At 35.9% G+C, this 25,031-nt stretch overlaps 1 protein-coding gene across 1 annotated transcript in view; it reads right to left on the bottom strand.

The window, feature by feature from the left end:
* The window catches only part of Nrk (Nik related kinase), a 93,433-nt gene that overhangs the window by 4,680 nt on the left and 63,722 nt on the right, over nt 1-25,031 (bottom strand). Inside the window, 13 exon segments of the mRNA XM_032890331.1 lie at nt 492-627; nt 3,406-3,555; nt 5,400-5,500; nt 6,667-6,825; nt 9,628-9,771; nt 11,490-11,561; nt 12,137-12,302; nt 14,010-14,307; nt 15,492-15,558; nt 15,561-15,831; nt 18,509-18,606; nt 21,275-21,369; nt 22,844-22,911. Coding sequence (XP_032746222.1) covers nt 492-627; nt 3,406-3,555; nt 5,400-5,500; nt 6,667-6,825; nt 9,628-9,771; nt 11,490-11,561; nt 12,137-12,302; nt 14,010-14,307; nt 15,492-15,558; nt 15,561-15,831; nt 18,509-18,606; nt 21,275-21,369; nt 22,844-22,911 — 1,825 coding nt within the window.

Genomic DNA, 25,031 nt, shown 5'->3' with positions numbered 1-25,031 from the left:
AAGAAACAGAGAGACAGAGAGACAGAGACACAGGGAAGGAGAGAGAGGGAGGGGAAGGGAGAGGGAGGGAGGTGGGAGGGGTCATTTATCTTATTCTACCCTTTACTCTCTTGAATATTTTAACTATTTGTATATTTTATGTCCTCTAGTCACTAAATCTTAGGAATATACAAAAGAATCTCAAATTAGTGATCTAATTCCCAAGACCAGCAGTCCCGCAGTGTTTATGGTTGTACTCTGAAAAAGTAGAGTTACACTCATATTGTCATCAGGGTAGCAACTTACAGGGATAAATGACTTCACACAAACACCACTCTATAAAGTGACCAGACAAAATAGAAGTACTTTTTTTTAAATGTACAAGACTTTAAATTTTCCCTCGGTGCTTTAAGAAAAAGAAACAATCCAGGAAACTCGATTTAGGACATATTTTTTTTATCCTGTTAAAGCGTCTCTGGATCGTTTGAGAGCAAAAGAAATTCTGTACATACCGGCAGAAGACGGTATGTCTTTCCACACGTCAAGGATCTTCTTGAGAAGCTGTTCATTTGCTTCCTCAGGGGCAGTTTCATCATTGAAGGACAGCATCACTCCAACTCCCAAGGAATCAGGTAAAAGGATGACATTCTGTGATATAATGATTTCCAGTGACTAAGATTATATTTCATAAAAATCTGTTTGTGTCTAGCATTTTATCACTATTATGTTAAGTGAAGCAACTATTACTTTATTGAAGAGCAGAAGATGTTCAAAGTGCAGGGGGCAAGGTAACCTTGATAAGATAAATTAAACATTTTAAAAGAGTTGGTTTCCTTCATGGCTCAAAGCCATCAATTTTAATAGTCTCTCTTTTTTTATTTAGGATAATCATTTGGGGAAAAAAGGAGAGATGTATTTCTAACGCAGAGAAATTTCTTGAAATGCCACAAAAGTACTGTGTATTTTAATGGGAACCATAATACAATCCTGAAATTCAGATTTATTTCAGAAATTAAGCAATATTTTCATAATGAAGGCATGACCCAAGCGATAAATTGTATACATAATTCTTGCTCATCAGCAAATTCAGGAAGAAAATAAAAATAAACCTCAAATAGCTAGAGCTTAAATATTTTAAGGGGCAACCTCTAATATTGTTCATGGCTTATTTTATTATATTTGTCCCCTTTACAATAAAATGTAGATTTTTCTCATGCAAGTCACATACTAAAATAGGCTAAATATAGAGTTCAGAAGTATTTGTTGCAGAATAAGGGAATATTAAGAGAAAACTAAGCATTTGTAAACTTCCAGATTCATAAATGGGACAAAATCTGTTTAGAGCACAGATATTATGACATTGATAGTATTTCTCTGAGAAATAGAAGAAATGTGTTCTTCTGCTGTTTCTCCAAATTAGCAAGTTACGGCGGGAGGGGGAGGGAAGGTCAGAAACTATACTTGCCAAAGCCAGCGTACTCAGGCCAAGTGCTTGAGGCCATGTCTCAGCAACAACAATCCTCAAAACTAAAATGGGAATCCAGAGGCGAAACGCAATTTTAATGCGTTCCCTGGGTACTTGCATGAGCAGTGGAATCAGAAAACAGATAAGAAAGAAGAAAGAAAATCAAGAAATACGGTTTTCTCAAGAAAATCTGTTTGTAATAAAGCAGGCCGGCTGCAAATCCGGACAGCCTCTGAGGTAATTCCCTTGCTTTCTCAGATGATTTCTGAAGAAACTGGATACTTTTCAGCACGTGGAGCTCTTCGGCACCACCAGAGTCTTTGTAATCTAGCACTTCTGAGAGAATAGTATTTTTTAGGACAGTCCCTTTCGGATGACATCCTCCTCTCCTATAGAGTAGAGTCCTTTCTATTTTAGTGGGTCAAGACACTAGGGAATTTGTCTAAAAATATGTTTGCATATCTACGAGGTATCCTAATTAGGTCAGAAAATGATTTGTAACATCTTTTCTCATTCTAGGTTCTATAGTTAATTAACTGTTTCTAAAGCAAATATTTTCCCTAGTTATTATTTAGATCTAAGTGTCTTTTCTTTTTCAAGCCAGTGAATCATGACTGGCCTCAAATTTGCTAAAAAGCTGACACTGGTTGTATTTCTCCCATACTTCCAGGTTATGGGATTGCGTGCGTGCACTGACATGCCTGCTCGGTTTTCAGTAAGTGTAAACTTAAACTACCTTTTGAATATTCATTATTGCTTCTGAGGAAAGGTTATCTGTTCTGATAAATCTAAGGGGGAGGAGGCTCTAGAGGCAATTTAACTGAAGACTAAGACAGTTATAGCACAATTATTTTGTGGGTTTGGCTGAGGCTGTATTCAATATTTTCGCAGTGCAAACAGAGTAAACTGTCTATATAGGCAGCTACCAGATCATTAGCTAATGATTGGTAGCTTCATCTTTAAAGATGTCTTCACTAATGTTTTGATGCTTGGTTTCTGAAGTCTTTAAAATTGTATTTTTTTAGAGACAGATTATATTACCAAAAAGTTCAAAATATCACACAAATGGGGTGATTTAAAGTCCACACATGCTTTGCTCATGGATTTTACATAAGGATAACCTGCTGAAATTTTTATGTTCAACAAACTAAATATCAAGAAAGAATGAAGCAAAAAACTGCTAATAAAGGCATTCTTTTTAAATATAAATTTCAACAGGAAAACCATCAATTCCATCATCAATATTTTGTATGATGCATTTGGTGGACTATGATGTTATGGTCAAGATCTTTACATTAATTATGTACAACCAATTCATGATTTGACTTTATTTACATGTTAAAAATTTTGGTGCCATTACTTTAAAAATACTAAATCTTTCCATCAGAAATTCTGGAATATAATGAATATAATAAATGAATTTTCAATTAATTTGCTATTATCTATAGTTAATGCAATAAAGAGGGGAGCACATATAATTATGTAATAGTGTTATTGATTTCTTAACAAAATGTATTCCTATATTACGGGAATAGAAATACTAACATCAAATGAAAAACATCTTAGGGCCAATTAGTATGAATGCACAAAGATGAATGGATAGTGAATGTAGAATTCAATACCATTAAAAGGAGGCAGACCTCAATTAGTTCCACTTGATGGTGGCCAGATGGTGGTGTGGGTCTGAGATTATCAGATCTGGTTAATCAATAGAAGTCTGGATTTTAAAGGTTACAAAGTCATTATGGCCAAATAAAATCTGTCTTCAGGCCACATTTAGATATCAGAAGTATAAAATAATTAGTGAATTTTCCTTGTGTGTCAACGCTTTCTGACATACTCAAGTTTCATGTTAGATCTCTTCTGTAGTACAAGTTGTACCTTAAAACTTTTGAAAACTTTGATAATCAGAAAAAATCAAAGTGTTTTACATTAATTTCTAAGGATCTGCAGTCTCTTACATTACTTGGCAAGGTCACATCAGACATAACTTCAGATTCTGCATCGATGATGTGGTATCCATTAGCTGAGCTGAAGAAAATCTTCAGTGTTTTCTCAGAACCAACAGCCAGGTCAACTGTCACTGGCTTAAGATCATGAGTTGGAAACACCTGAAAACAAAAAAGCAAATATGGCCCATAGGCCAAAATGACATTCTGACTAAGGCGAACTTTCCCTATTCTTTTGCAATATGTACAAGTTTATAAAAGTCAGATGGCTTCTTTGATTGAATGATTATGATCCTGGGGTCTGAACCTAGGGTTTTCATACAGCCTACAATGATCAAACTGTTACGACCCTCAGAAACACATATGGCCTTGCTCTCTCATTAGCTGTCCTTAAATTCTTGCCTTGAGCTTCAGGAAATGAAGGAGCTCATCTGGTCTCTTAAACCGGTTCGCTGGATCAGCTGCCTGTATTTTTGCCAATATTCGTATATAGGCTTCATAGGACATGTAGTCTCCTTCGGAGTCTGCTGATTGATCAATGCATACTTGGTAAGGAATGAAAAAGGCCATACACATTAACCTCTGGTAGACAGACTATACTCTAAGACTCCTAATGTTGATAGTCCAAGGAAACAACAGGCCGAACAGGATTCATCGCTGAGATCAGATGATGGAAAGGGCCGAGCATCATAGCATTCACAATAACATGGTCGTGCGGTGGGCATTAAGCATGGAGTGAGGGCTTGGACAGAACAGGCTAAATGAGCAATTGGTACTTATCTCTTCCACTTCCATACTAGGTAGCACTGACAAGTCAGCAGACACCCAAGAATTAATCCATATCCCAAAGTTGACAGCTGAGCCAAGACCCAATTTAGGTAGATCAGATAAGGGATGCTATATCTGCCATAGTAGACTGTCTATCTAGTAGTCTAGTATCTATACTAGGAGTAGTCACATGCAATATCCATGATCAATGTATACATGCAATGTTCAGGCCCAAAAATTAGAATAGACAGATCCTGATGTAAGATACAAATGCATTTCATGAATACCTTGATCAGGATATGCTTCTATCAGTGCTCTGTGACATTTGTATGTAGACCAAGTAGTTCAGTATCATTGAGACCATTTGTTAAAATCAGACTCTCAGGCCCCACTGCAGACCACTAACTCAGCCTGGGGTTGGGTCTGAGATCTAAACGTTTAACAAAATGGTCCCACTGATTCTGATGCCTGCAATAGGCAAGGTTAAAAACCTATGTGGGTTTTCTAAAAATCTATCCTATTTAAATAGGATTCTGGAGCACTCTATGTAATTTCTCCACAGCCCTCAGTATATGGAAGTGAACAAAATCAGCAGCAGTTTGTTTGGGTCACTAGATGGTTCGTTTCCATAGCTGATCCATACAAGTTCAGTTTCGTCAAGATATCAAGAACATTGGTGGGTCTACCCACTATGTCCCTGAATAGTTCTATAGAGAAGCCTGTTTCACAATGGAAGAAATATAGACCCCCGTTTCCTTCTCCCACCCGTCTATTGTTGTAATGATAGTTGGAATACAGTTCTTGTCTTCCTCCTTCTGAAGTAGCTTCCTTAGTATCATCACATCTCTTCTTACCTTTCCTCTGCTCTCCATCCCCCCACCCCCACTAAGAGAGAACACAGACTTTCTCTTCAAGTCATTGGGATGGCACCTGAAGCCTGTGTTTGGGCCTCTAGAAGAGAAGATCTTCATGTTGACTACAGGAAATGGGAGTGTGGAGCTGGTGGGAATGTCCTGTAAGGGGAAGGGTTGGGGAATTCCCTCAAACTCTCCCTTGCTGTGGCACCTGTGGATTGTCTAAAAAAGGGTTAAATGATAATTATTGACATGGTATATTCAAATTGCAATAACTATAGCCAAATGGTATTTATCTCCACATCTATATTTCAAACTACTATTTTGTTTACAATGTCTTCTTAAGAGAAAAAACAGCATGATGTAAATGAAATGGCCACTCACTTTAATGGCAGTGCTTTCATTGAAGGATTTTGGTGCCCATGCATACAGGTGAATTGATGATTTCAAAGCAATTGCAATGTATGTTGTTTCTTCATGATGAACTATAATGGCAACATACAAAAATGTTATACCTCATAATTACCAAGAATAGATGGGTGTTTATTATCACAAACAACACATTAAGAGCAAAAGCTACATTATTTGTAGAATAGTCATACAAATCAAATATCTTTTAAAACAATAGGAATACAGATAAACTGAATACATTTAATGCTCACAAAATAAACTCTGCTCATATAAGCTCAATGGCTCTAAGACCATTCAATAAAAACAAACAAAAAACCCACAGAGCCTTAAACACAAAGTGCTGGGACATGTGGTAATGTATATGCAAAAGAATACAGTGGGACACTCCCTCATAACATACACACACATTAGGCCAATATGAGTCAAAGATCTAAATGTTATTGCTTATGCTATAAAAGTCTATGTAGTAAACAAAAATAGCATAAATCTTAACTTTCTATATGGCAATGTATTCTTACATTGGACAAAATTTATATATAAATAATACAAGAAAAAATAAATTAAGCTTCATCAAAATTTAAAACTTTTGTGCACCTTGGGGCATAAGAAAGTGAATCTGACCCTGGTAGTGTTCACCTGAAGGGCCAATTGTTTCCGAGCAAAATGAAGCTGAGACTAGAGTGGATTTGATTCAGAAATGGAAGAGAATGGGACAGTATTACTTCATAGTCATCAATATCTGAGAACAGAATTCAAAGGCCAAAGGGAGTAATTACTATGTTTACAGAGACATTCACAGAGAAATACAGGACACAAAAACATTCGGTAATGAAACATAGTGAAATACTAGTAGCAAGAAAACCTCCTTTTCAGATTCATGATAAAATTTCCCAGTCAGCATTGAATGGGTTCATAGTTTATTGCTATTCAAAGGAGAGAAAACACCATACGCATCCCTGCAAGTAGCTGAAGATGTACCAAGTGCATTTATAATGAGGAAATTTAAATCAAAGACTAAGAGTGACTAGTAAAGGAAGAAAGAAGTCAACCAAATTTAACTCCCAGAGCGATTTTAGCCAATAGATCTGAGTATCTAGAAAAGGCCTGGGAGATGTCTCCATGACAATCCCTCTGGGAATTTTTTCTTTTCCTCATCTTGTCTTTTGCAATTATGAACCTCTCCACGTGAAGGAACGCAGAAACTATAGGTAGCAATGTTCAATGTTTGAGATGGACTTACGGATACTGAAGTGTTCACAGCCAATCAACTTATCCAGAGATTTGCAGGCTTTCTCTTTCTTCAGCATTGCTTTCTGCCTTTTCTTACTTTCCGGATCATTATTCAGAATCTTGTTCCTCAGCCAAGTCAGATGATACACGCGAAGTCTGTTCTTGCGGCCTGGTAGGAAAACATGATGCTATTCTGATTGTTTTATTTTCTAGAAATGTGAAGGAGGAAGGCGAACTGCTCTTTAAACAAATGCTCATTAAATAAAAGTCACTTTTAAAAGCAGACAGATTATTAGACTCTTCTGTCCCAACTCAAGAAACAGTTGGGTTCTACTGGCTACCTCTGTGCCTGTCTGAAGTGGATCTAAAATAATCCACTAGGACACATTCAGACTGTCTTTAGGAAGCAAACCCAACCACTGTTATTATTACAAAGCTTGTTTTTTTTTTTTTTAAAGATTTTTTATTTATTATTATATATGAGTTACACTGTAGCTGTCTTCAGATACACCAGAAGAGGGCATCGGATCTCTTTACAGGTGGTTGTGAGTCACCATGTGGTTGCTGGGAATTGAACTCAGGACCTCTGGAAGAGCAGTCGTCGCTCTTAACCACTGAGCCATCTCTCCAGCCCCAGAGCTTGTTTTTATATATTTATGATACACGATGTGGTATTTTAATTTATGTAGGCATTGGGAAATGAGCATATTCATTACCTTAATTTTAAATTTTTATTTATGGTGAGTACATTCAAATTCCTATCTTCTGACTATTTTGAAATATAAAATGCCTTATTTTTATTACATTTACCTATTGTGCCATAGAACAACAAAATGTTATACTCTCATTTAATCTATACCTATTATGTACCTGTTCTACATCACGTTTCTTTCCCCTTTCCTTTAATCCAGCCTTTGGCAGCCATCAATCTAGTCTCAGTTTCTTTGAGACAATATTTTAATTATTTCTTTTACTTTTTAAAGTTTTAATATAATCACATCATTTCCCTCTTCCCTTCCCTCCCTCCAAGCCTTCCCTTACAACACTTTTTTCTCTCTTTCACAGCTATGAGCTAGTTGTCATTAATTGTTATGTCGAGATATGCATATACATGGCTATCCTAATATATAAACAGAGCTTGTTGAGAATATTTTTATACCCTATTCATGAGTGAGATTGTCTTTAATTTTATTTTCCTAATAACTAAATCTATCAAGTTCTTATAAGAACTAAAAGTCCTATTATTGAATTTATTTACATTTTCTTAGCCATTTTTAAGATTGTTACAAAAGTTCCAATAATAAGAATTTTTTTGAGACCATGTTTGCCTCCAACACAGAGATACATCTTCCTGTGTCCTGCTGAGTGCTGAGATTAAAATATGTGCCACACCCAGCCTACAAAGTAAAATTCTTGATACAATGGATTTTACTGTGTTTTAATAGGGAAATGTTAAAGAGGGGGTTATGGTTCCAAAAACTATACTTATTATCACTTGAATCTTAACTGATAAACTACTGAATAACTTCATATTGCATCCTTGAAAGATTTTTCCACAGTAGCTTTTGGAAGTCTCATCTGATAATGATATTTGTATAGTATTTGACACAAAAATATTTTGTAGGATGAGGGATACTTGTGTACAATTTACGGGGCCCTAGTTTTAAACCCCAGATTAAACAGAACCAAATCACATTTGGATTAAGTTTACTATGAAGTCTGAGTCTAATGGGTTTTTTCCTCAAATCAAACTTTGATGTAGAATGTCCCATCAGTCAGTGTATATCTGACAATTTGTTCACACACACACACACACACACACACACACACATATATATATATTCCACATATATCTCATATGTTATGAAGTACAACACTCATAACACTGGTTGGCATGGTTTTATTTGATGGCCAAACCTTATGTTAACCATTCCCATTAATTCTTTAGTTGTCTTTCATTTTCAGATACTGAATCCTGTTTAGTGTTACATCTCAAATGGAGGACAAGGGCTAACTAAGGTGCTTATTAACATATCAAAGCAGACACAAGCTGCCAGGTTGTCTCAGCATTTCTCAGTGTCCTCCGGGGGAGCATATCCTGCCTATGGCCCTGAACTCTGCTGCTCAAGGCTGGCCCACCCTTCCCCCAGCTGCCCTTCCCTATATAACTCAGCCATTTTGGCTACATGGTCCTTTAACCCTTTTGCCTTTTGGCCTCTTGACTTGACCTCTTGGCTGCCACTCAAGGTCCCCCTCTCCCGTCTCCTCATAAGGTCCCAGTCATTCTGCTGGTCGTGTTCCCTTTAGGCTCTCCCAGGTCTATGCCCCTGGCTATGCTTTGTTTTGTATCTACAATAAATCTCTATATCATTGCTAGAAACAGTCATGTGCTCTGTTTACTTATCTTTTTCTATTCATTTAGTAGTCACACTTTAACACCAACTTACTTTTTCATTGTTAAGTTTCAGGCTCTGACTGATCAAGAGATTATGAAAATCCACTACTGTTTGGGAAAGGTGTAGGTGTCTTTAGGACATCCATTCTTTTACCTAACCTTGTCTGTATGCCCTTGTAATGAGGTGGAGACAGGTACAATTCTCTCTTTTATCCAAATAGTAATTCATTTGGTTTTTTGTTGTTTCAGAGACATCAAAAGCTAGACGGTGATATTGGTGTAGTCCCTTGTGCATGTGATTGCAGCTCTGCAGTTTTAGAGACAACTCTGAAAGGAGCTTTGAAAGATGCAAAAGTAGTTTTCCTGATCTCTAACCTAGGTTATGTGAATCAAGATCAAAGAGATTTTGTTTAAAGTGCAAATGGATATGAAAACACAGGTAGGAAATTCTGCTGTCCCAATTAAAGGTTATATTTAAAGTGCTTCCTATGAACACTTTCACTAAGAAAGCCTTTAACCTAGTTTGCAGTTCAATTACTCCACAAATTACTCAGTTAATTTTAGGTTTAAACAAACCAGAGATGGTAATCAACAAATTGAGCTGCTCCACGACTTGAATCTGGCGGAATGGTCTTCGTTTTACAAGTTTAATGAGTTCTGCCTTTCCACTTCTGTCCATCAGATACAGATGAGATTTGGTGCCCAGCAACAAATTGACTCCTGTTCAGATATAGACGAGGCAAAGGGCTGTATTAGTTGATTGATTTTATTGGTGAGTATTCATTCTACAGAAAGGGGTTCACTAGGATGCATTTATACTTATCTATCACATAATTTAATCAAAGTCACTGTCATTACCCCTCCTCCTCTGTCTTATTTTTCCTTCTCACTCCTTCTAGTCCCCTTCTATTTCCCAATAGTCTCAATTATACTTATAGGACTTTAAAGAAAAAAAATCCTAGATTTTACATATAAGGCAAAATGGGATATTTCTATTTACACATTTGACTCATTTCAATAATCAGTTATAGCCTATTTTCTTACACATGATTTTATTCTTTTTCACAGCTGAATAATACTGTATACACTTGTATTCCATCTTTCTTTATCCTTTATCTATTGATTTTTCTAACTATTTATGTGTAATTACTTTTGTAATTTTATCTTGCTAATTTGTGTAATAAGATGACTTTTATCATTTCGGGAAAATGTTTCTATAATACTATCTCAGGCCTTGTTAATCTCATATTATTCAACTACGTATATGCCTATCAGAGTAGTGCCCTAAAATGTGTAAATAGATGTTCATACATACAAATATTCTATTTTCCTGCTGTCTAATGTGCCCTCTGAAATACAGAATAGTGTATATATCATATCACTAATTTTTAATTGTCACAAACATGTCTAGAATCAATCGGCTCTTCTGACAGTTACCTTTAAGCAAATTTAGTCTATACATATACAGTTAATTTCAATTCATTTTCTAGACATGAACTACACTTCTGGGTACTTGCCAGACTGAAGTGGCATATGCAATATTGTCTGAGCCACTAAATTAGCAAAACAATGAGGATTTCTTCTGAGGGCATCAACTATAGAGTTAAATTTACTGGTTTCTATTTTTCATTTTAAAAACATGTTTTCTGTTCAATCCACATTAGGTGAAAATCTACAAAGCATTAAGTTAGAAGTTGGTGTTTACTTTGGACCTCTCCCCTGGTTGTATTAAGTTACTTTTTAGGAAAGTACTATGAAAACCAGCTTGGGACAAACTATAATCTCAGCCCTATCGATATGGTCATAACTTTTGTAAAAAAAAAGTTGAAAAAATTGCTAAATTTAAAAATTTATAGAGAAAAATTATACATTCTCTATACTTCAAAATTGTAACCCCTACAACTCTTTCTTGTAATAAGTATATGCTAAGTTAGAAAAAATCAAATTCAAATTTTCAAATAGTTACAATGAAGTCTAAGTTTGTATTTCACTCTAGTTAACACATGCGAAAAAAGCATAAAAGTAGAAGACATTAATTCAACAAGCCAAATCAACCCTAAACAAATTACTATAAATTTGTTTCTAATGTATTGGTAATGGTGAAAAATGTTTTACTTCCACAAACTTTGAAAGTTTACTACACAAATATGGATTTACAAATATAATCTGTCCCTGAGCATGTGGTCTACCTGACTATGTGTGGATCCCACCCCCCTAATTAGGTTGCCTTGTCTGGCCTTAGTGGGAGAGGATGTGCTTAGTCCTGCAGTGACTTTTATGTGTGGGGTTGAGGGAGTGATGATGACATCCAGAGGGTGAAGGTGGAACGGAGGGGAAGACTTGCATGAGGGGGGCACTGGGAAAAAGGGCCTGATATTGGGATGTAAAGTGAATAAAAAATAAATTAAAAAATCCTCAGTTCAAGAAATCAAACTCACCCCACATAGAACCACAGAAGATTTCATGCGAGAATTCCCTTTTAAACGCATGGATTATTGGATTGTTATATGCTGGAGAGACAGAAAGTGGGTTAACATTGACTTCAGATAATAGCTGAGATATCTTTTCAGGCACCTAAATAAATCCAACATATACTGTAAAGGGTGAAGGTACTGAGACAAATCACTGGTCTATACACTAAATGTGCCAAGTATTTCCATCATGTAGATGTCCCTCAAAGTTTGGTTTCATTATTGCATTTCATCTTTTATGTGAGCTTTTGTAAATTCTTAACACATTGGGAAATACAAATTATAGTGATTAAAATACATTGCTGAGTATGAATGAGATTTGTGGCTTTCACAGTAGTGCAAAACCAAGAATTGAGTGAAGAACTAAACTTCTCAATAGCAGATAAAGTAAAATCTTGTCACCAAAGAGATTGGGTGACAGGTGGGTATGGATAGCAAGGGTTTGTGATCCCAGGAAGATCTCGCCAGTCTGATGAATAATTTTTTTAAAGCATGCATAAATCTCAATTTATACCAAATGAATATTCAATCTCTTTGATTCATCACACATCATGAATTATGGTATAAGCAAGTAGAGGCATTCCACATTGAAAGATCACACCGAAAATACTCACAGTCACTCATAATGTCAGTATCCGAAGCAGAACCTCTGGAAGATGAGCGTCTGAGAGGAAAACCCAATGTTGGTTCTGCTCTATCATTGTTTTGTTCACCATCGAGGGAAAAGGATGTGATCTCCAGGGCAATTGAATCTGACGTCTCAGATCCAGCATCTGATTGCTAAAAGGAGACCAAAGACCTAACTTTAATGTTTTTGTTATGGGTGACTTGAAAGTTTAAATACCAAATCTATAATATATACATCCTTAAAAGTCCATATCTACTAAAAATATTCAGCAGTATCATCTGAGAAGTAAGTTTATTATTGAGGTAATTTGAAGGAAGAAATAGAAGGAGCATTAGATTGCCAAATGTACAATTTCAGATGTAATTTCTGTGAAAGTAGACCAGGTACTGTGCCAGGAAGCTTGATTATGTACCTGCATGAAGAGTTGCCTCTGATTCAGTTAGAAGGAAAGCAAAACTTTTGGAAATCACAAGTTGTCTGGGTCAGAGAGCTGGTAAGTAGAGGATCTTAGGAAGGCTTGAAAGGAATCTGACCGCCAAGTATATGTGCCAAATAGTTATTTGAAAAAAAGAAGCCCAACATGAGGGTATTGCATCTGTTAGTTTAGAATATCTACAGAGGTGGGTCTCATGGCACAGGCATGAGAATATAATGCTGGCACATGGAAGGCAGTTGTCATGAGTCTTAGAAGCTCCAGGCTAGCATGAGCCTACAGAGATAGGCCTGATCCTAAAACTAAAACAAAACAAATACAAGAGAATAAAACACACCAAAAATACATGGCTTAGGAAAACTGATAGTAAGAAGAAGCTTTGGGGGCGTGAGGTCAAATGAAAGATGGAAAACAAAACAAAAAACTGAAATTACAAAATTCTTAAGAGTATGCATACTTCACTATAAGTCTTACATGCTTCCATTTAAGGAGTAGACACTTAAGGATAAAAGCCGCCAAACATGGCAATACTATGTGGAAATTTTATCAACTCTCTGTTGAGGGAACTGAATGTCAGGTGAAGAATTGGGAGTTAATTATTCAGGAAGATAAAAGTGTATCAGCCTAGATGCCTAGTAGCAGAAAACAAAAAAAATGTGGTATGTACATATATGTGATAAAATTTTATTCAGCCACAAAGAAAAATGAAATCAAAAAATTTCAATTTAATGTGTTTGTGGAAATTATTATATTAATGGATACAATTCTACTCAGAAGCATATTTCCTATTCTTTATGATATACAGACAGGTCCTAGATTTTAATTTATACATCTACAAATATATACATATATGTGTATGTACAGTATAGAACTAGAAGTAATTATGAATGAGAGGGAGAAAGATTTTATGCAAGAGTAGTGAGGGAAAATGGGTCAAAGAGAGCCATGTGACTTGAGAGTTAGAAATGAGGACAAACAGGATACAATTGAGGGCAGAGGAAAGGGAAAAGAAGAGGAAGCCCTAACTAGCAAAAATGATGGAAATGCTATAATAGAAATCTATTCCTTTGTGTGCTATGAAATAAAAATACTAATGGTTTGAATAATTTTGTGTATTTCAAATGCTAACAATTTACATTTAACATGAAAATTCCCATATTTGTATTCTACAGCTATAAAGAATTTTGCCAGTTCCTTGAAATACTATCCCAAGAGTATAATCTGACATAAAATGACAAAATAAATCAGGTTCTTTCCCTTGGAAGTCCATAGGTATCAAATTGTACGTAGTAAAGATGCCATGTATGTATAATTTAAATAATTTCAGGATTTGAGGGAAAAAGGTTATAGTCCATGTTAAATGCTATAATGTTACATACATATCATGTGCTGACATACATTTACAAGAGAAGTATACTTTCATTACCTCTTGTTCATTTTCAAAATCTGGGAATACATGTTGTTGATCCAGTCCTGCCCCATCTCTATGGAATCCACATACATTCTCTCCGCTGCTTCCATTGACTTCCCTGTATCTGTTACCTCGTCGACCGCCCATGTGGCCTTCATGTCCTTCCTGGCTTCCAAAGGCTGCGCTTGCTCCACTGGCAGCTCCATGGTAATTGCTGGCTTCATTGTCTCCATAGGGTCTGAAAGCCCCTCGCCTTAGATCACGGCCATCAATACCAGCGTTCTTCAAGATTCCCCCTCTGCAATAACTTGCCCTGGTAACAAGGAGGAATTAATAAAAGAAGGCCATTCAATACAAACACAAAACGAAGCCATAAAAGGAGAGAGAAAGAAAACTAATATTTCACACACACACACACACACACACACACACACACACACACACACACACACACACACACGTTATATTCAGGAATGTTTTTGCTCTTTCTGAATGCTTTTGGTCTACAGACATGAAATATTCCCCAATGCTTTGCCAATACTAAACACTGAATTAACACTATTAAGTCTGTGTAATCATTGTGGAGACAGAGGAAAAAGAAGTACATTTCTGCGTTGTTAGGTACATATAACTGGGTAGCTACAGAAAAGGCTAATTTTTCTTAAATAGAAATTTACTAATAAATTTTTGTCACATTTAATGATCAACCCCATTGTAGTATTAGAATATTTCAGTATTTTATAGTATGCTAATTTGAACGTATGCTTTCACACATTTCCATATGTAGCAAGAGCTCTGCTATAGACACATAGTCCAATCTACTCTCACCAGAAAGTTCATAATATAGGCTTGAATGTTGGAGGATGAGTAAAGAATCACATAATCCCAGTGTTTATAAGGGTACTATTTTTAAAAATACCAGTATCTTGTTTTGCATGGACTACAATATTAAATATATGTCCCTATTGTGATCTTAAAAGAAAAGCTGTGTGAGAATAGAACATTTTTTTTATAGATTATTTATTTTGGGAAAAACTCAAAAGATCTTTTTGTAAGTTAACCAATGAAATGGATACTGACAATATTAAATTGATCTCATAGACATAGTAAAATCTCAACTCTCTGAGAAATGCTTAACTTGGCTTGCAAATAGTGGTAGAATACTTCATTTTTTACCCCATTTCTCATTGTGATTTTATAGGGAAAGGAGATTTTTGTGGCATTAATTTTTAAGAGAAACCTCATACAGTCTCTGCTATCAAGAAACTAATAAATAACTGAATTTAAATTGTATATGCATTTTCTAATACAGAAATATTAAATTCAGAACTAAATGCACTAACTTAGAAAAATTTAAATTACAATATGAAACATTTACCACTATGTGATTTAAACGCATTAATTTTCCAAAGCTCTGCTAAATTTTAAAATAAACCAAATATGCCAATAATTCTAAATTTATAAGCATCTACTGTATAATAAGAGAGACAAACCAACCTTGGCCCATTGAAAGCAGCACCACGACTATCAACTCTGTTTGAAAAAGACCCATCATTGTAGTGTGACCATGGTTCCTATAGCCATTTGCCTGATGATTCATGTCATCATGGCCACTGGCATAGTTTCCTTCATAAGCATAATTTGAAGCTCGTTCATCACCATTAGCATCAGCATCATAGAGTTCAACATAATCACCATCTTCTTCATGTCGCCTAGTGGCAGGTGTAGGGTTTACCCAATCATCCCAGAAGACTTCAGAGAGTGGGTTACAGCCTACCCATTCGTTTGTCAAGTACACAGGGGGTGATATTTTTCCCACTTTAAATCCATCTGGAACCTGTGTGTACAAGAAAGGTTAAGGTAGTCTCTAATAGCTTCTCATTTTTTTTAATTTAGATAGCAGAACTTTCCAAAATGACAAGTTAAAACATGTTAACATTATATTCTTTATTGAAACAAATGTCCACTCACTACATAGAGAAAATATTTTAGTGAAATGAGTTGCCCAAACCAAACAGTGTTTACTAGTGGACACTGTAGATCACAAGGCAACTTTACTCACTGTTTTATTAACCCTACTTGCCTGCTGAGGAGTACCTTTGATCTGATGCCAGACAATATGTTCTAGACAAAGTTGGTTATTTCCTTTTGTTTTATCCTAACACAAATATTAGGGTAAAGCTCTTGAAATACATAGGCTATTTTCCCAGTTTTGTCTGCATAGGCTATACACTATCTTAAATTACTTCAAATGCCTCCAAAAAGCAAGCAAATACAAATGCAATTCTTATGGTAGGTATAGAGGTATGTATGTATGATAGAATAGGGGTATTATAGGACAAAACAGCAACCAACATATTGGGAAAAGATCTTCACCAATCCTAACTCTGATAGAGGGCTAATATCCACTATATACAAAGAACTCAAGAAGTTAGACTCCAGACAGCCAAATAACCCTATTAAAAATGAGGTATAGAGCTAAACAAAGAATTCTCAACTGAGAAGCACCTAAAGAAATGCTCAACATGCTTAGTCATCAGGGAAATGCAAATCAAAACAACTCTGAGATTCCACCTCACACCAGTCAGAATGGCTAAGATCAAAAACTCATGTGACAGTAGATGCTGCCAAGGATGTGGAGAAAGAGGAACACTCCTCCATTATTGGCAGGATTACAAGCTGGTACAACCACTCTGGAAATCTGTCTGGAGGTTCCTCAGAAAATTGGACATAGTATTACCTGAGGACCCAGCTATACCACTCCTGGGCATATACCCAAAAGATGCTCCAACATATAACAAAGACACATGCTCCACTATGTTCATAGAAGCCTTATTTATAATATCCAGAAGCTGAAAAGATCCCAGATGCCCTTCAACAGAGGAATAGATACAGAAGACGTTGTATATTTACACAATGGAGTACTACTCAGCTATCAAAAACAATGACTTCATGAAGTTTATGACAAATGGATGGAACTAGAAAATATTATCCTGAGTGAGGTAACCCAATCACAAAGAAACACACATAATATGTACTTGCTGATAAGTGGATATTAGCCCAAAGGCTTGAATTACCTAAGATACAATCCACAGACCACAGGAAGCTCAAGAAGAAGGATGACCAAAGTGCAGATGCTTCAGTCCTTCTTAGACGAGGGAACAAAATTCTCACAGGAGGAAATAGAGAGAGACAAAGTTTGGAGCCGAGACTGAAGAAAAGTCTACCCAGAGAGTGCACACATGATTCATCCCACATGCAGTCACCAAACCCAGTCATTATTGGGGATGCCAAGAGGTGCATGCTGACAGAAGCCTGATATAGCTGTCACCCGAGAGGCTCTGCCAGATCCTGACCAATACAGAGGCAGATGCTTGAAGCCAACCATCTGACTAAGAATGGGGTCCCCAACAGAGGAGTTAGAGAAAGGACTGAGGTAACTGAGGGGGTTTGCAACACCATATATAGAACAACAATATCAACCAACCAGACACCCCAGAGCTCCCAGGGAACTAAACTAACAACCAAAGAGTACACATGGACAGACACATGTCTCCAGCCTCATATGTAGCAGAGGATGGCCTTGCTGGGCACCCACTGGGAGAAGAGGCCCTTGGTCCTGTGAAGACTTGATGCCCCAGTGTAGGGAAATGCCAGGGTGGGCAGGAAAGAAGGAGTAGGGGGAGCACGCCCATGGAGGCAGGGGTGGGATGGGGTTTTTGGAGAGGAAACTGAGAAAGTTGATAATATTTGAAATGTAAATAAAGAAAATATACAATAAAATGGAAATTAAATAAAAGAAAATTAAATAATATGATCTGAAAACGCATTGAAAATATTTAGGGAGGCCTTTTGTTTATACAATCAGAAGACAATATTTTTCTCTAATATATTATTTGTTTCATTATCTAAGAAATACTATTAAGCAGAAGTTGAAAATGTGACTTATACCTTTTGGTCATAGATTAGTCTGGATGTATCCATTTGTCAAATTTCTTTCCTATATACTCTATTTGCATTTTGTGTGCTACTGGGGTTGAACCTAGAGTCCTGACTAAGCTAGGCAAGCGCTCTACCACTAAGCTCTATCTTCAGCACCTCTTACCAACACATTTGATAAAAATGTTAATATACAATATTGTTTGCTCTTTCCCCCATTTCCATTTTAACTTACAAATTTTGTATCCTGAATCCTTGCCCAACAATATGATCTTTTTATAAACATTTAAACTCTTAACTCCTTATGTGCATGAGTGTTTGCCTATGTAGATGTGTGTATCTTGTATGTGCCAGGTACACACAAAAGCCAGATTAGGGTTTTAAGTCTCTTGGAACTGGAGTTACAGGTGATTGTGAGTCATCAGATAAATTCTGGAAAACAAACCCTTGTCGTTGAAAGAGAAACAAGTGCTGAGCCATATTTCCAGTCCCTAACCTCAGGGTTGGAAGGTCAGAAAGAATAGGTCAAACCAAACTGATGTTAAAAATAGAAGTGCATTATGATATAAACCTACATGGATATCAATCAGTAACCTCTGATCAATAGTAGAATAAGGCGGCGATGACTGGGACTTCCTCCTAGTCACAGGGCTGTCCTCCTCAGAAGATGACTCTACGGAATGCCAAAAGTACATTAGTAACAGCAGAGATTTCACAATTGTTTCCTTTTGTGTAGTGGATCAATTCAATAGCTCACTGTTTTTCCTTCATCCTTTGTAATTCAATTACAGAAATATCACCTTATATTTAAAACCTAATGTGCCTGTGATCTTGTGTTCTGCTTTCTGCAGGCTCAAGTTTCATTCACGGTACAGACCTACAAGGTATTTTTGTCTTCAATATTTAGTGTACACTTGATAAATCTCTGTAAGAGAGTAGACAGTAAAGCTAGTAAGCATGTAGACCCATAAGAATCTCTGCAAGAGGGTAGAGAGGAAGGCTAGTAAGCATGCGGACCCATTAGAATCTCTGTAAGAGGTTAGGCAGTAAGGCATGTAGAACCATTAGAATCTCTGCAAGAGGGTGGACAGTAAGGCCTGTAGACCCATTAAATTCTCCATAAGAGAGTAGACAGTGAGGCTAGTAAGCATGTAGACCCATTAGAATCTCTGTAAGAGGTTAGGCAGTAAGGCTAGTAAGCATGCGGACCCATTAGAATCTCTGTAAGAGAGTGGACTGTAAGGCATGTAGACCCATTAAATTCTCTGTAAGAGAGTAGACAGTAAGGCTAGTAAGCGCGTAGACCCATTAGAATCTCTGCAAGAGGGTGGACAGTAAGGCATGTAGACCCATTAAATTCTCTGTAAGAGAGTAGACAGTAAGGCTAGTAAGCGTGTAGACCCATTAGAATCTCTGCAAGAGGGTGGACAGTAAAGCATGTAGATCCAATAGAAATCAAAGATTAAGAAGAAGAAAGACTGAGTGCCAGTCTAAAGAGTAGGAAAGAGGTCAAAGATGTAATCTGAAGATGTAAAACTCTTGAATGTGTACTGCAATATTAAACGTCTCCAGTTTTAACCCACTTAATATAGTCCCAAATAGTTGAATAAAAATAAAGACTGAACTAATAAAAATTACAAAATTTAACTATGTTTCATGAAAATGGAAAGTTATGATTTGTGAAATAACTTTCTGTGGTAATAGAAATACTTTCTGTCTGTTCTACCCTCCATGGCCAATGAACATTTTGGATACTGAGCATTTAAAGCACCTAAGAAATAAACCATTAAACATTTATTTAATTTTTTTGTTTTCATTTTAATAATCACATGTGACATGGCTGTTTACTGTCACATTGGACAGCACAATTCCATTATGATGACATTTCTATTTAAAGTACAAATTCTTTTACTTGGTCAGTACAGGTTTTAAAAACTATGCTGTACTAAATAATAAGAAGTTTTAAAAATTCAGTGCAAATATTTAAAAGGCTCAGAAATTAGTGGTCTAGGTGGACATATTTGTTATAAGGAATGCTTATTTCTAGGGACATAATAGATAAATATCACTGCCCCGTTTATCTGTAAATTAAGTCTACATAGGCAGTCTAGACACTACAAATAACCCCCTTGCATTTGTAAATGCTGTTATCATTTGAGAATGTTATATTCCATATCAGAGAATGTGCATTCTTGCCCTCTAATACTGTTGTAACCTTCCTATTTATTATTTATTCAGGAAGTAACATTGCATGTCTTTTAGGGTAGAAGTAGGCCTGTGATAAAGGTTGAGTGTTCAGTGATTTCTCTGGTTCGCCTACGGTGAGGTGATTTTTTTTTTCCTATGGGGAAGTCAAACCCACTGGGAATCTCACATGGTCTGTGTCATACACATAACAGAGTCTCAGCCCTAAAAGGTTTTGCTATTATTTGCAGAGATAGTACTGCTTCCTTCTCTTATTAATATCAATGGATTATTTTATTTCAAAAAGGCAAGTGAATGGACCACAGAATTTATGTTTGCCACGTCTTAGCAAGTTTATAACTGACCAAAACAGAAGGAAAACATTCCTAACAGGAATTTTTATCAGAAAATACACAATGAAAACAACTGTTTTATCATATTATTCTCCTAAGCTGGACTAAGGTTTTAAAACTCAGATATTTGAATATTTGATCTTCTATAGCTCCTATAATATAAATAGTTAACAAAAGTCTGTATGCTAACTTCTTCACAAATAAAGTGAGGGCTTGGTGAGGAAATGTTCTTTAGTTAAACATGTCTTGCATACTTAAAAGTGGAAAATGGCAGGTTTTATGACGCAATGCACAGTTTTTGGATTTTTCATAATGTTTACAAATGTATAATAGATTTAAAGTCTCTGAAATGAAAACCACTGTTTGGAAATGATACTTGAAATTTTTACAAGCTATCTTAGTATTATGTGATCAATTAATTTTCCATGTATTTTCAATAGAGCCACAAGTTTGTAATATTTCATCAATGTGTAATGTTGTACATGCCATAGTTTCAAGAGATGAAACCAAATGACAAAGAAGTCTGTCCTCACGATTATTTGACTTGATGTCGTAAAAGTAGCCCTACTACACTTTGGCTAGTTGAATGCGCTTTCTAGGTTTCCTGCATTATCTATCTCCTCTGCGATTCCATTCCTCAGAGGCCCCACTGCTTACTCAAACTCCAAATCGAATCAACATCTTGTCTTAATATTACTTGGCCTACCTAACATTTTCATGTGATCCTTCTTGAAGTTCTTTTATACCTTTGAAATATAAGCTGTTAATATTAGGCCTATGTTGAAACTTTCAGTTTTGAATCACCTGATTCTGCTTGAAAATTCCGAGGATTTAGGGAGTTCCTCGGTCTGATGTCCATCGGCTGCTGAGCGTCTTCCAAAAGAGGCTGCTCACAGACACTAAAATGAGAGAGCAAAGGTTTAAGGAAGGTATGTATATAATCATTATAAGCATATTGGGAAGTTTTATCTTCATCTCTTAAAGTCATCTGTGAAAGAAACTCAAGCTAAACCCAAAGAAAGAAAAAAAAAGTTTCTCCCACAGATGTTATGTGAAGATATAAAGTTCAAGATTTAAAAAAATTACATCATAGGGTTATGCTTATTATATATGTATTCTCTATCAACTGTCCATATTGTACAATATCTTTACTTTTGAACTTTAGTTGTCATAATGTTTTTCATGAATATTTTGCTATATTAGTAAGTCCAAATCAATTTATTTAAGGGCAAAAATTATTTGGAGCTGTGATTAAAACATATTTTCCCCTCCCCTTCCACCTGCTTCTGTGAAAGTGCTCTCACCTCCACCCACTCCTACCTCATCATCCTGGCATTCCCCTACACTGGGGAATGGGGTAGGGGGTTTGAGGATCAGAAACTGGGAAAGGGGATAACATTTGAAATGTAAATAAAGAAAATATCCAATAAAACTTTTTTTTTTCAGCCGGGACACACGTCTGTGCTTGCATGCGTGCGAGAGTGCTGCGTGCATGTGTGTTTGTGTGCATGCAACTAGAAGTAAAAAAAAAAAGTCACACTGCATATGTGGAAGTCATAGAGGCAATTTGTGGAACATGATTTGCTCTTTTTGACTGTGTGCATGTTAAGGAACTGAACTCAGGTCAATATTGGGATTGAAACAATGTGCTCTTACCCGCTGAGCCACCTCACTGACTCTGTCTTAATATCTTAATACAAGGAACGGTCAATAACTATTCACTCAATGACTGACCAAGTGAACATAGACTAAAGTTCTCTCCACTGTGAGTTTAGTCTATTTTAAAAATTATCTTTCAAACAGAAAACTGACTTATGGAACATAATCTTTGAAAAATCACTGAAACCAAGAATGCTACAGAAATTAAAACTATAACAAATAGTTTCTATGCTCATATGTCATCTTATTAATATGCGATCTTATTTATAGGACAATGATTCATATGTATGATTAGGACCTCAGAAAACTTTTCAGCTTTCTCATTCTGTAGCATTAGCTTCTGCATTTATGAACAATTTCTCTTTTATTATGTTGTACATGTGAGAAAACTCACTTGACATGTATTAAATCCTTACTGCAAAATGGATAGTATCAAATAAATTGTTGTGATCACTTCTATTAGTATATTATTAAAATTGTTAGGTAATTATTGAATTGAGTCACATGGACCAAATATGAGCAGTGTTACTGGAAGATCTTGCTATTGGATCACTGCAGTTAGGTTTTTAAATAAAAGCCAGTTTTGCCAATGGCTATGATGTTAGCGATAATAGAATTTTTGACCTCACACAGAAATTAATGTAAAAGAAACAAAATTTTCTTTTTTTCAGTCTCACAGTTACTCACAAATAATTTTAAAACAGTGACACATACCTTGGAGAAAATTGCACACGATGTGTACGATTCCGGTTGCAAGGCATAGGAGCAGATCTCTCTTGGACCTTAGAGATACAATACAATGGATTGATAAGATTTATTATCATAAATTCCTTTGAGCTGCTTATTTATTAGAAAATTACTTCCTTCACATATATTTCCCAAATATCTAACAAAAAACACAATTATTATAAACTGAACTTATTTTTAGAGTTATAACCTTAGAACTAGTTAACAATAATTTCTGGTGGTTTCTTAGAACATTAGCAGAACATTAGCATAGAAGTAGACTCTGGAAAATATGTAGTCAAAAGTTTTCTTATTGAGCAATCATTATCCCAGAGAAGGATAATGGCTCTTCTAAAGTTGTATAAACTAAAATCATCTGGGCTATGGCACTGCAGCATGACTTTAATTCCACATTCAGGAGAGGGATTTCTGAATTCAAGGCCAGCCTGGTCTATACAGAGAAACCCTGTCTAGAAAAAAGCAAAAAGCGCACCCCCTCTCCCAAAAGAATTTAAGTTCAAATTCGTATCCTTCTAAAGTAGCTCTACATTTTCTAGGTTATCACTCACACATAAAATTCAATATGGTTTCTTTCGGAAAGTATGCCATAAATGATGTTCTAAATACTTTTATCCTCTAAATCAATTATCTTGGGTTTTTATACTCCTCTACTCATCTGATGGAGTAAAATATTCAAGAAAGTTCACATCCATAGAATGTTGCCTTACATCAACGAAATAACATTCCTTTCTGTTAGCAGGGCAGGCAGAGCCACAGAGTGCTGCCTTGACACATTTAGTTTTAAGGACTATATTTACTCCCAGTAATTTTCAGCTATGGCTCCCAATAGGCTATCTGACATGTAATAAGAAAGTCGCCTAGACTCTTTGGAGAGACAATTGTATCATGTACTTTTAAAAAAGCTAGTATATTGTTAAAAACAACAACAACAACAACAACAACAAGCAAACACCTTCTAATTCCTAGAAACTTCACTTAGACTTTATATATTAGTTTGCCTTATGAAGTGACTTATCTAAGTTGTCCTTTTATTTCAACAAATAGATCGGTGAGAACAGCACTGTTTGTCTTTCAGGTTTGGCTAATGACTCATTCTAGATGTTTTGCACAATGCAAGATAAGAATCTTCCTGAATAACCATTTTCTAATTTCAGGTTAAACAATTGGCATTATACTCTATGCTTTTTATGAACTTTGTCTCAGGAACTTTCTATTTTATTTTTATTTTATTTCATTGTTATTTTCATTTTTATTCGTATAACTCTCCCTATGTTACAAGGCTGTCCTAAAATTTCTGAGTTCAAATGATTCTTCTGCCTCTGCCTGTCCTGTAGGTGAGTCGGGTATGTACTGTCACCACAGCAGGCTCAAGAAGCTAAGTGACACAAAAATCACTAAACATCTATAATGGAAAAGTAGAAAAGACCTGGCTTAATATGAGTTGACATTCTTTGGCATGAAAAATGGAAGAAGGAAAATAATTAGTGAGAATTTCATATATTAAGACACAATACATTCCAATCCAAACATTGCTCATTGAACGTCTTGGTCAGTGTCAAACTGAAGGTAATGACTACCATCTGGGAATACAAGCAAGGCCATGTGTTAAAGCAACAAAGAAGGCACCATTGACTATTCTCATCAACATAGCCCAACTCATAATCCCTCTGTAAATATTTAGTATTTATAAATCCATAATCTTAGTCACACAAGATTTCGTTTCTGAGAAACTACATTGCAAAAGCATTGACAATTTTTCATAGTGGACTTCAGTGAAGTATCTTGTGCTGATTCTGTACCCTCACCACAGCAAAGTCAGGGCTATTTATTTATATACTAAATAATTCCAGTGAACAAGAAGAATTGGGAATGTTGGCTGTTATGAACGAAGTCATGATAATGTTACCGTCTTTGCATAAGAAGTGAACTTAAAACACCAGTCCCAAATACATGTTGTAAATACTGTATTATTTGATGTGATCATCAAAATGGAAGTCACCCTGACATGTAATCGTTTAATTTTTCCTGTGTTAGAAAATGAGTCATAGACCAATTGACTTAGATCTGTGATAAACAGTCCATCAGGGATAGACAGAATCAAGGTAAAAGATGTATGATCATATGCCACAGTGAACTACTCACACTTTAATGTGAA

This window comes from Rattus rattus, chromosome X, assembly GCF_011064425.1.
Source record: "Rattus rattus isolate New Zealand chromosome X, Rrattus_CSIRO_v1, whole genome shotgun sequence".
Classification (NCBI taxonomy): domain Eukaryota; kingdom Metazoa; phylum Chordata; class Mammalia; order Rodentia; family Muridae; genus Rattus; species Rattus rattus.
Note: the sequence above shows the minus strand (reverse complement) of the source record. Positions and strands in the feature narration are given on the sequence as shown.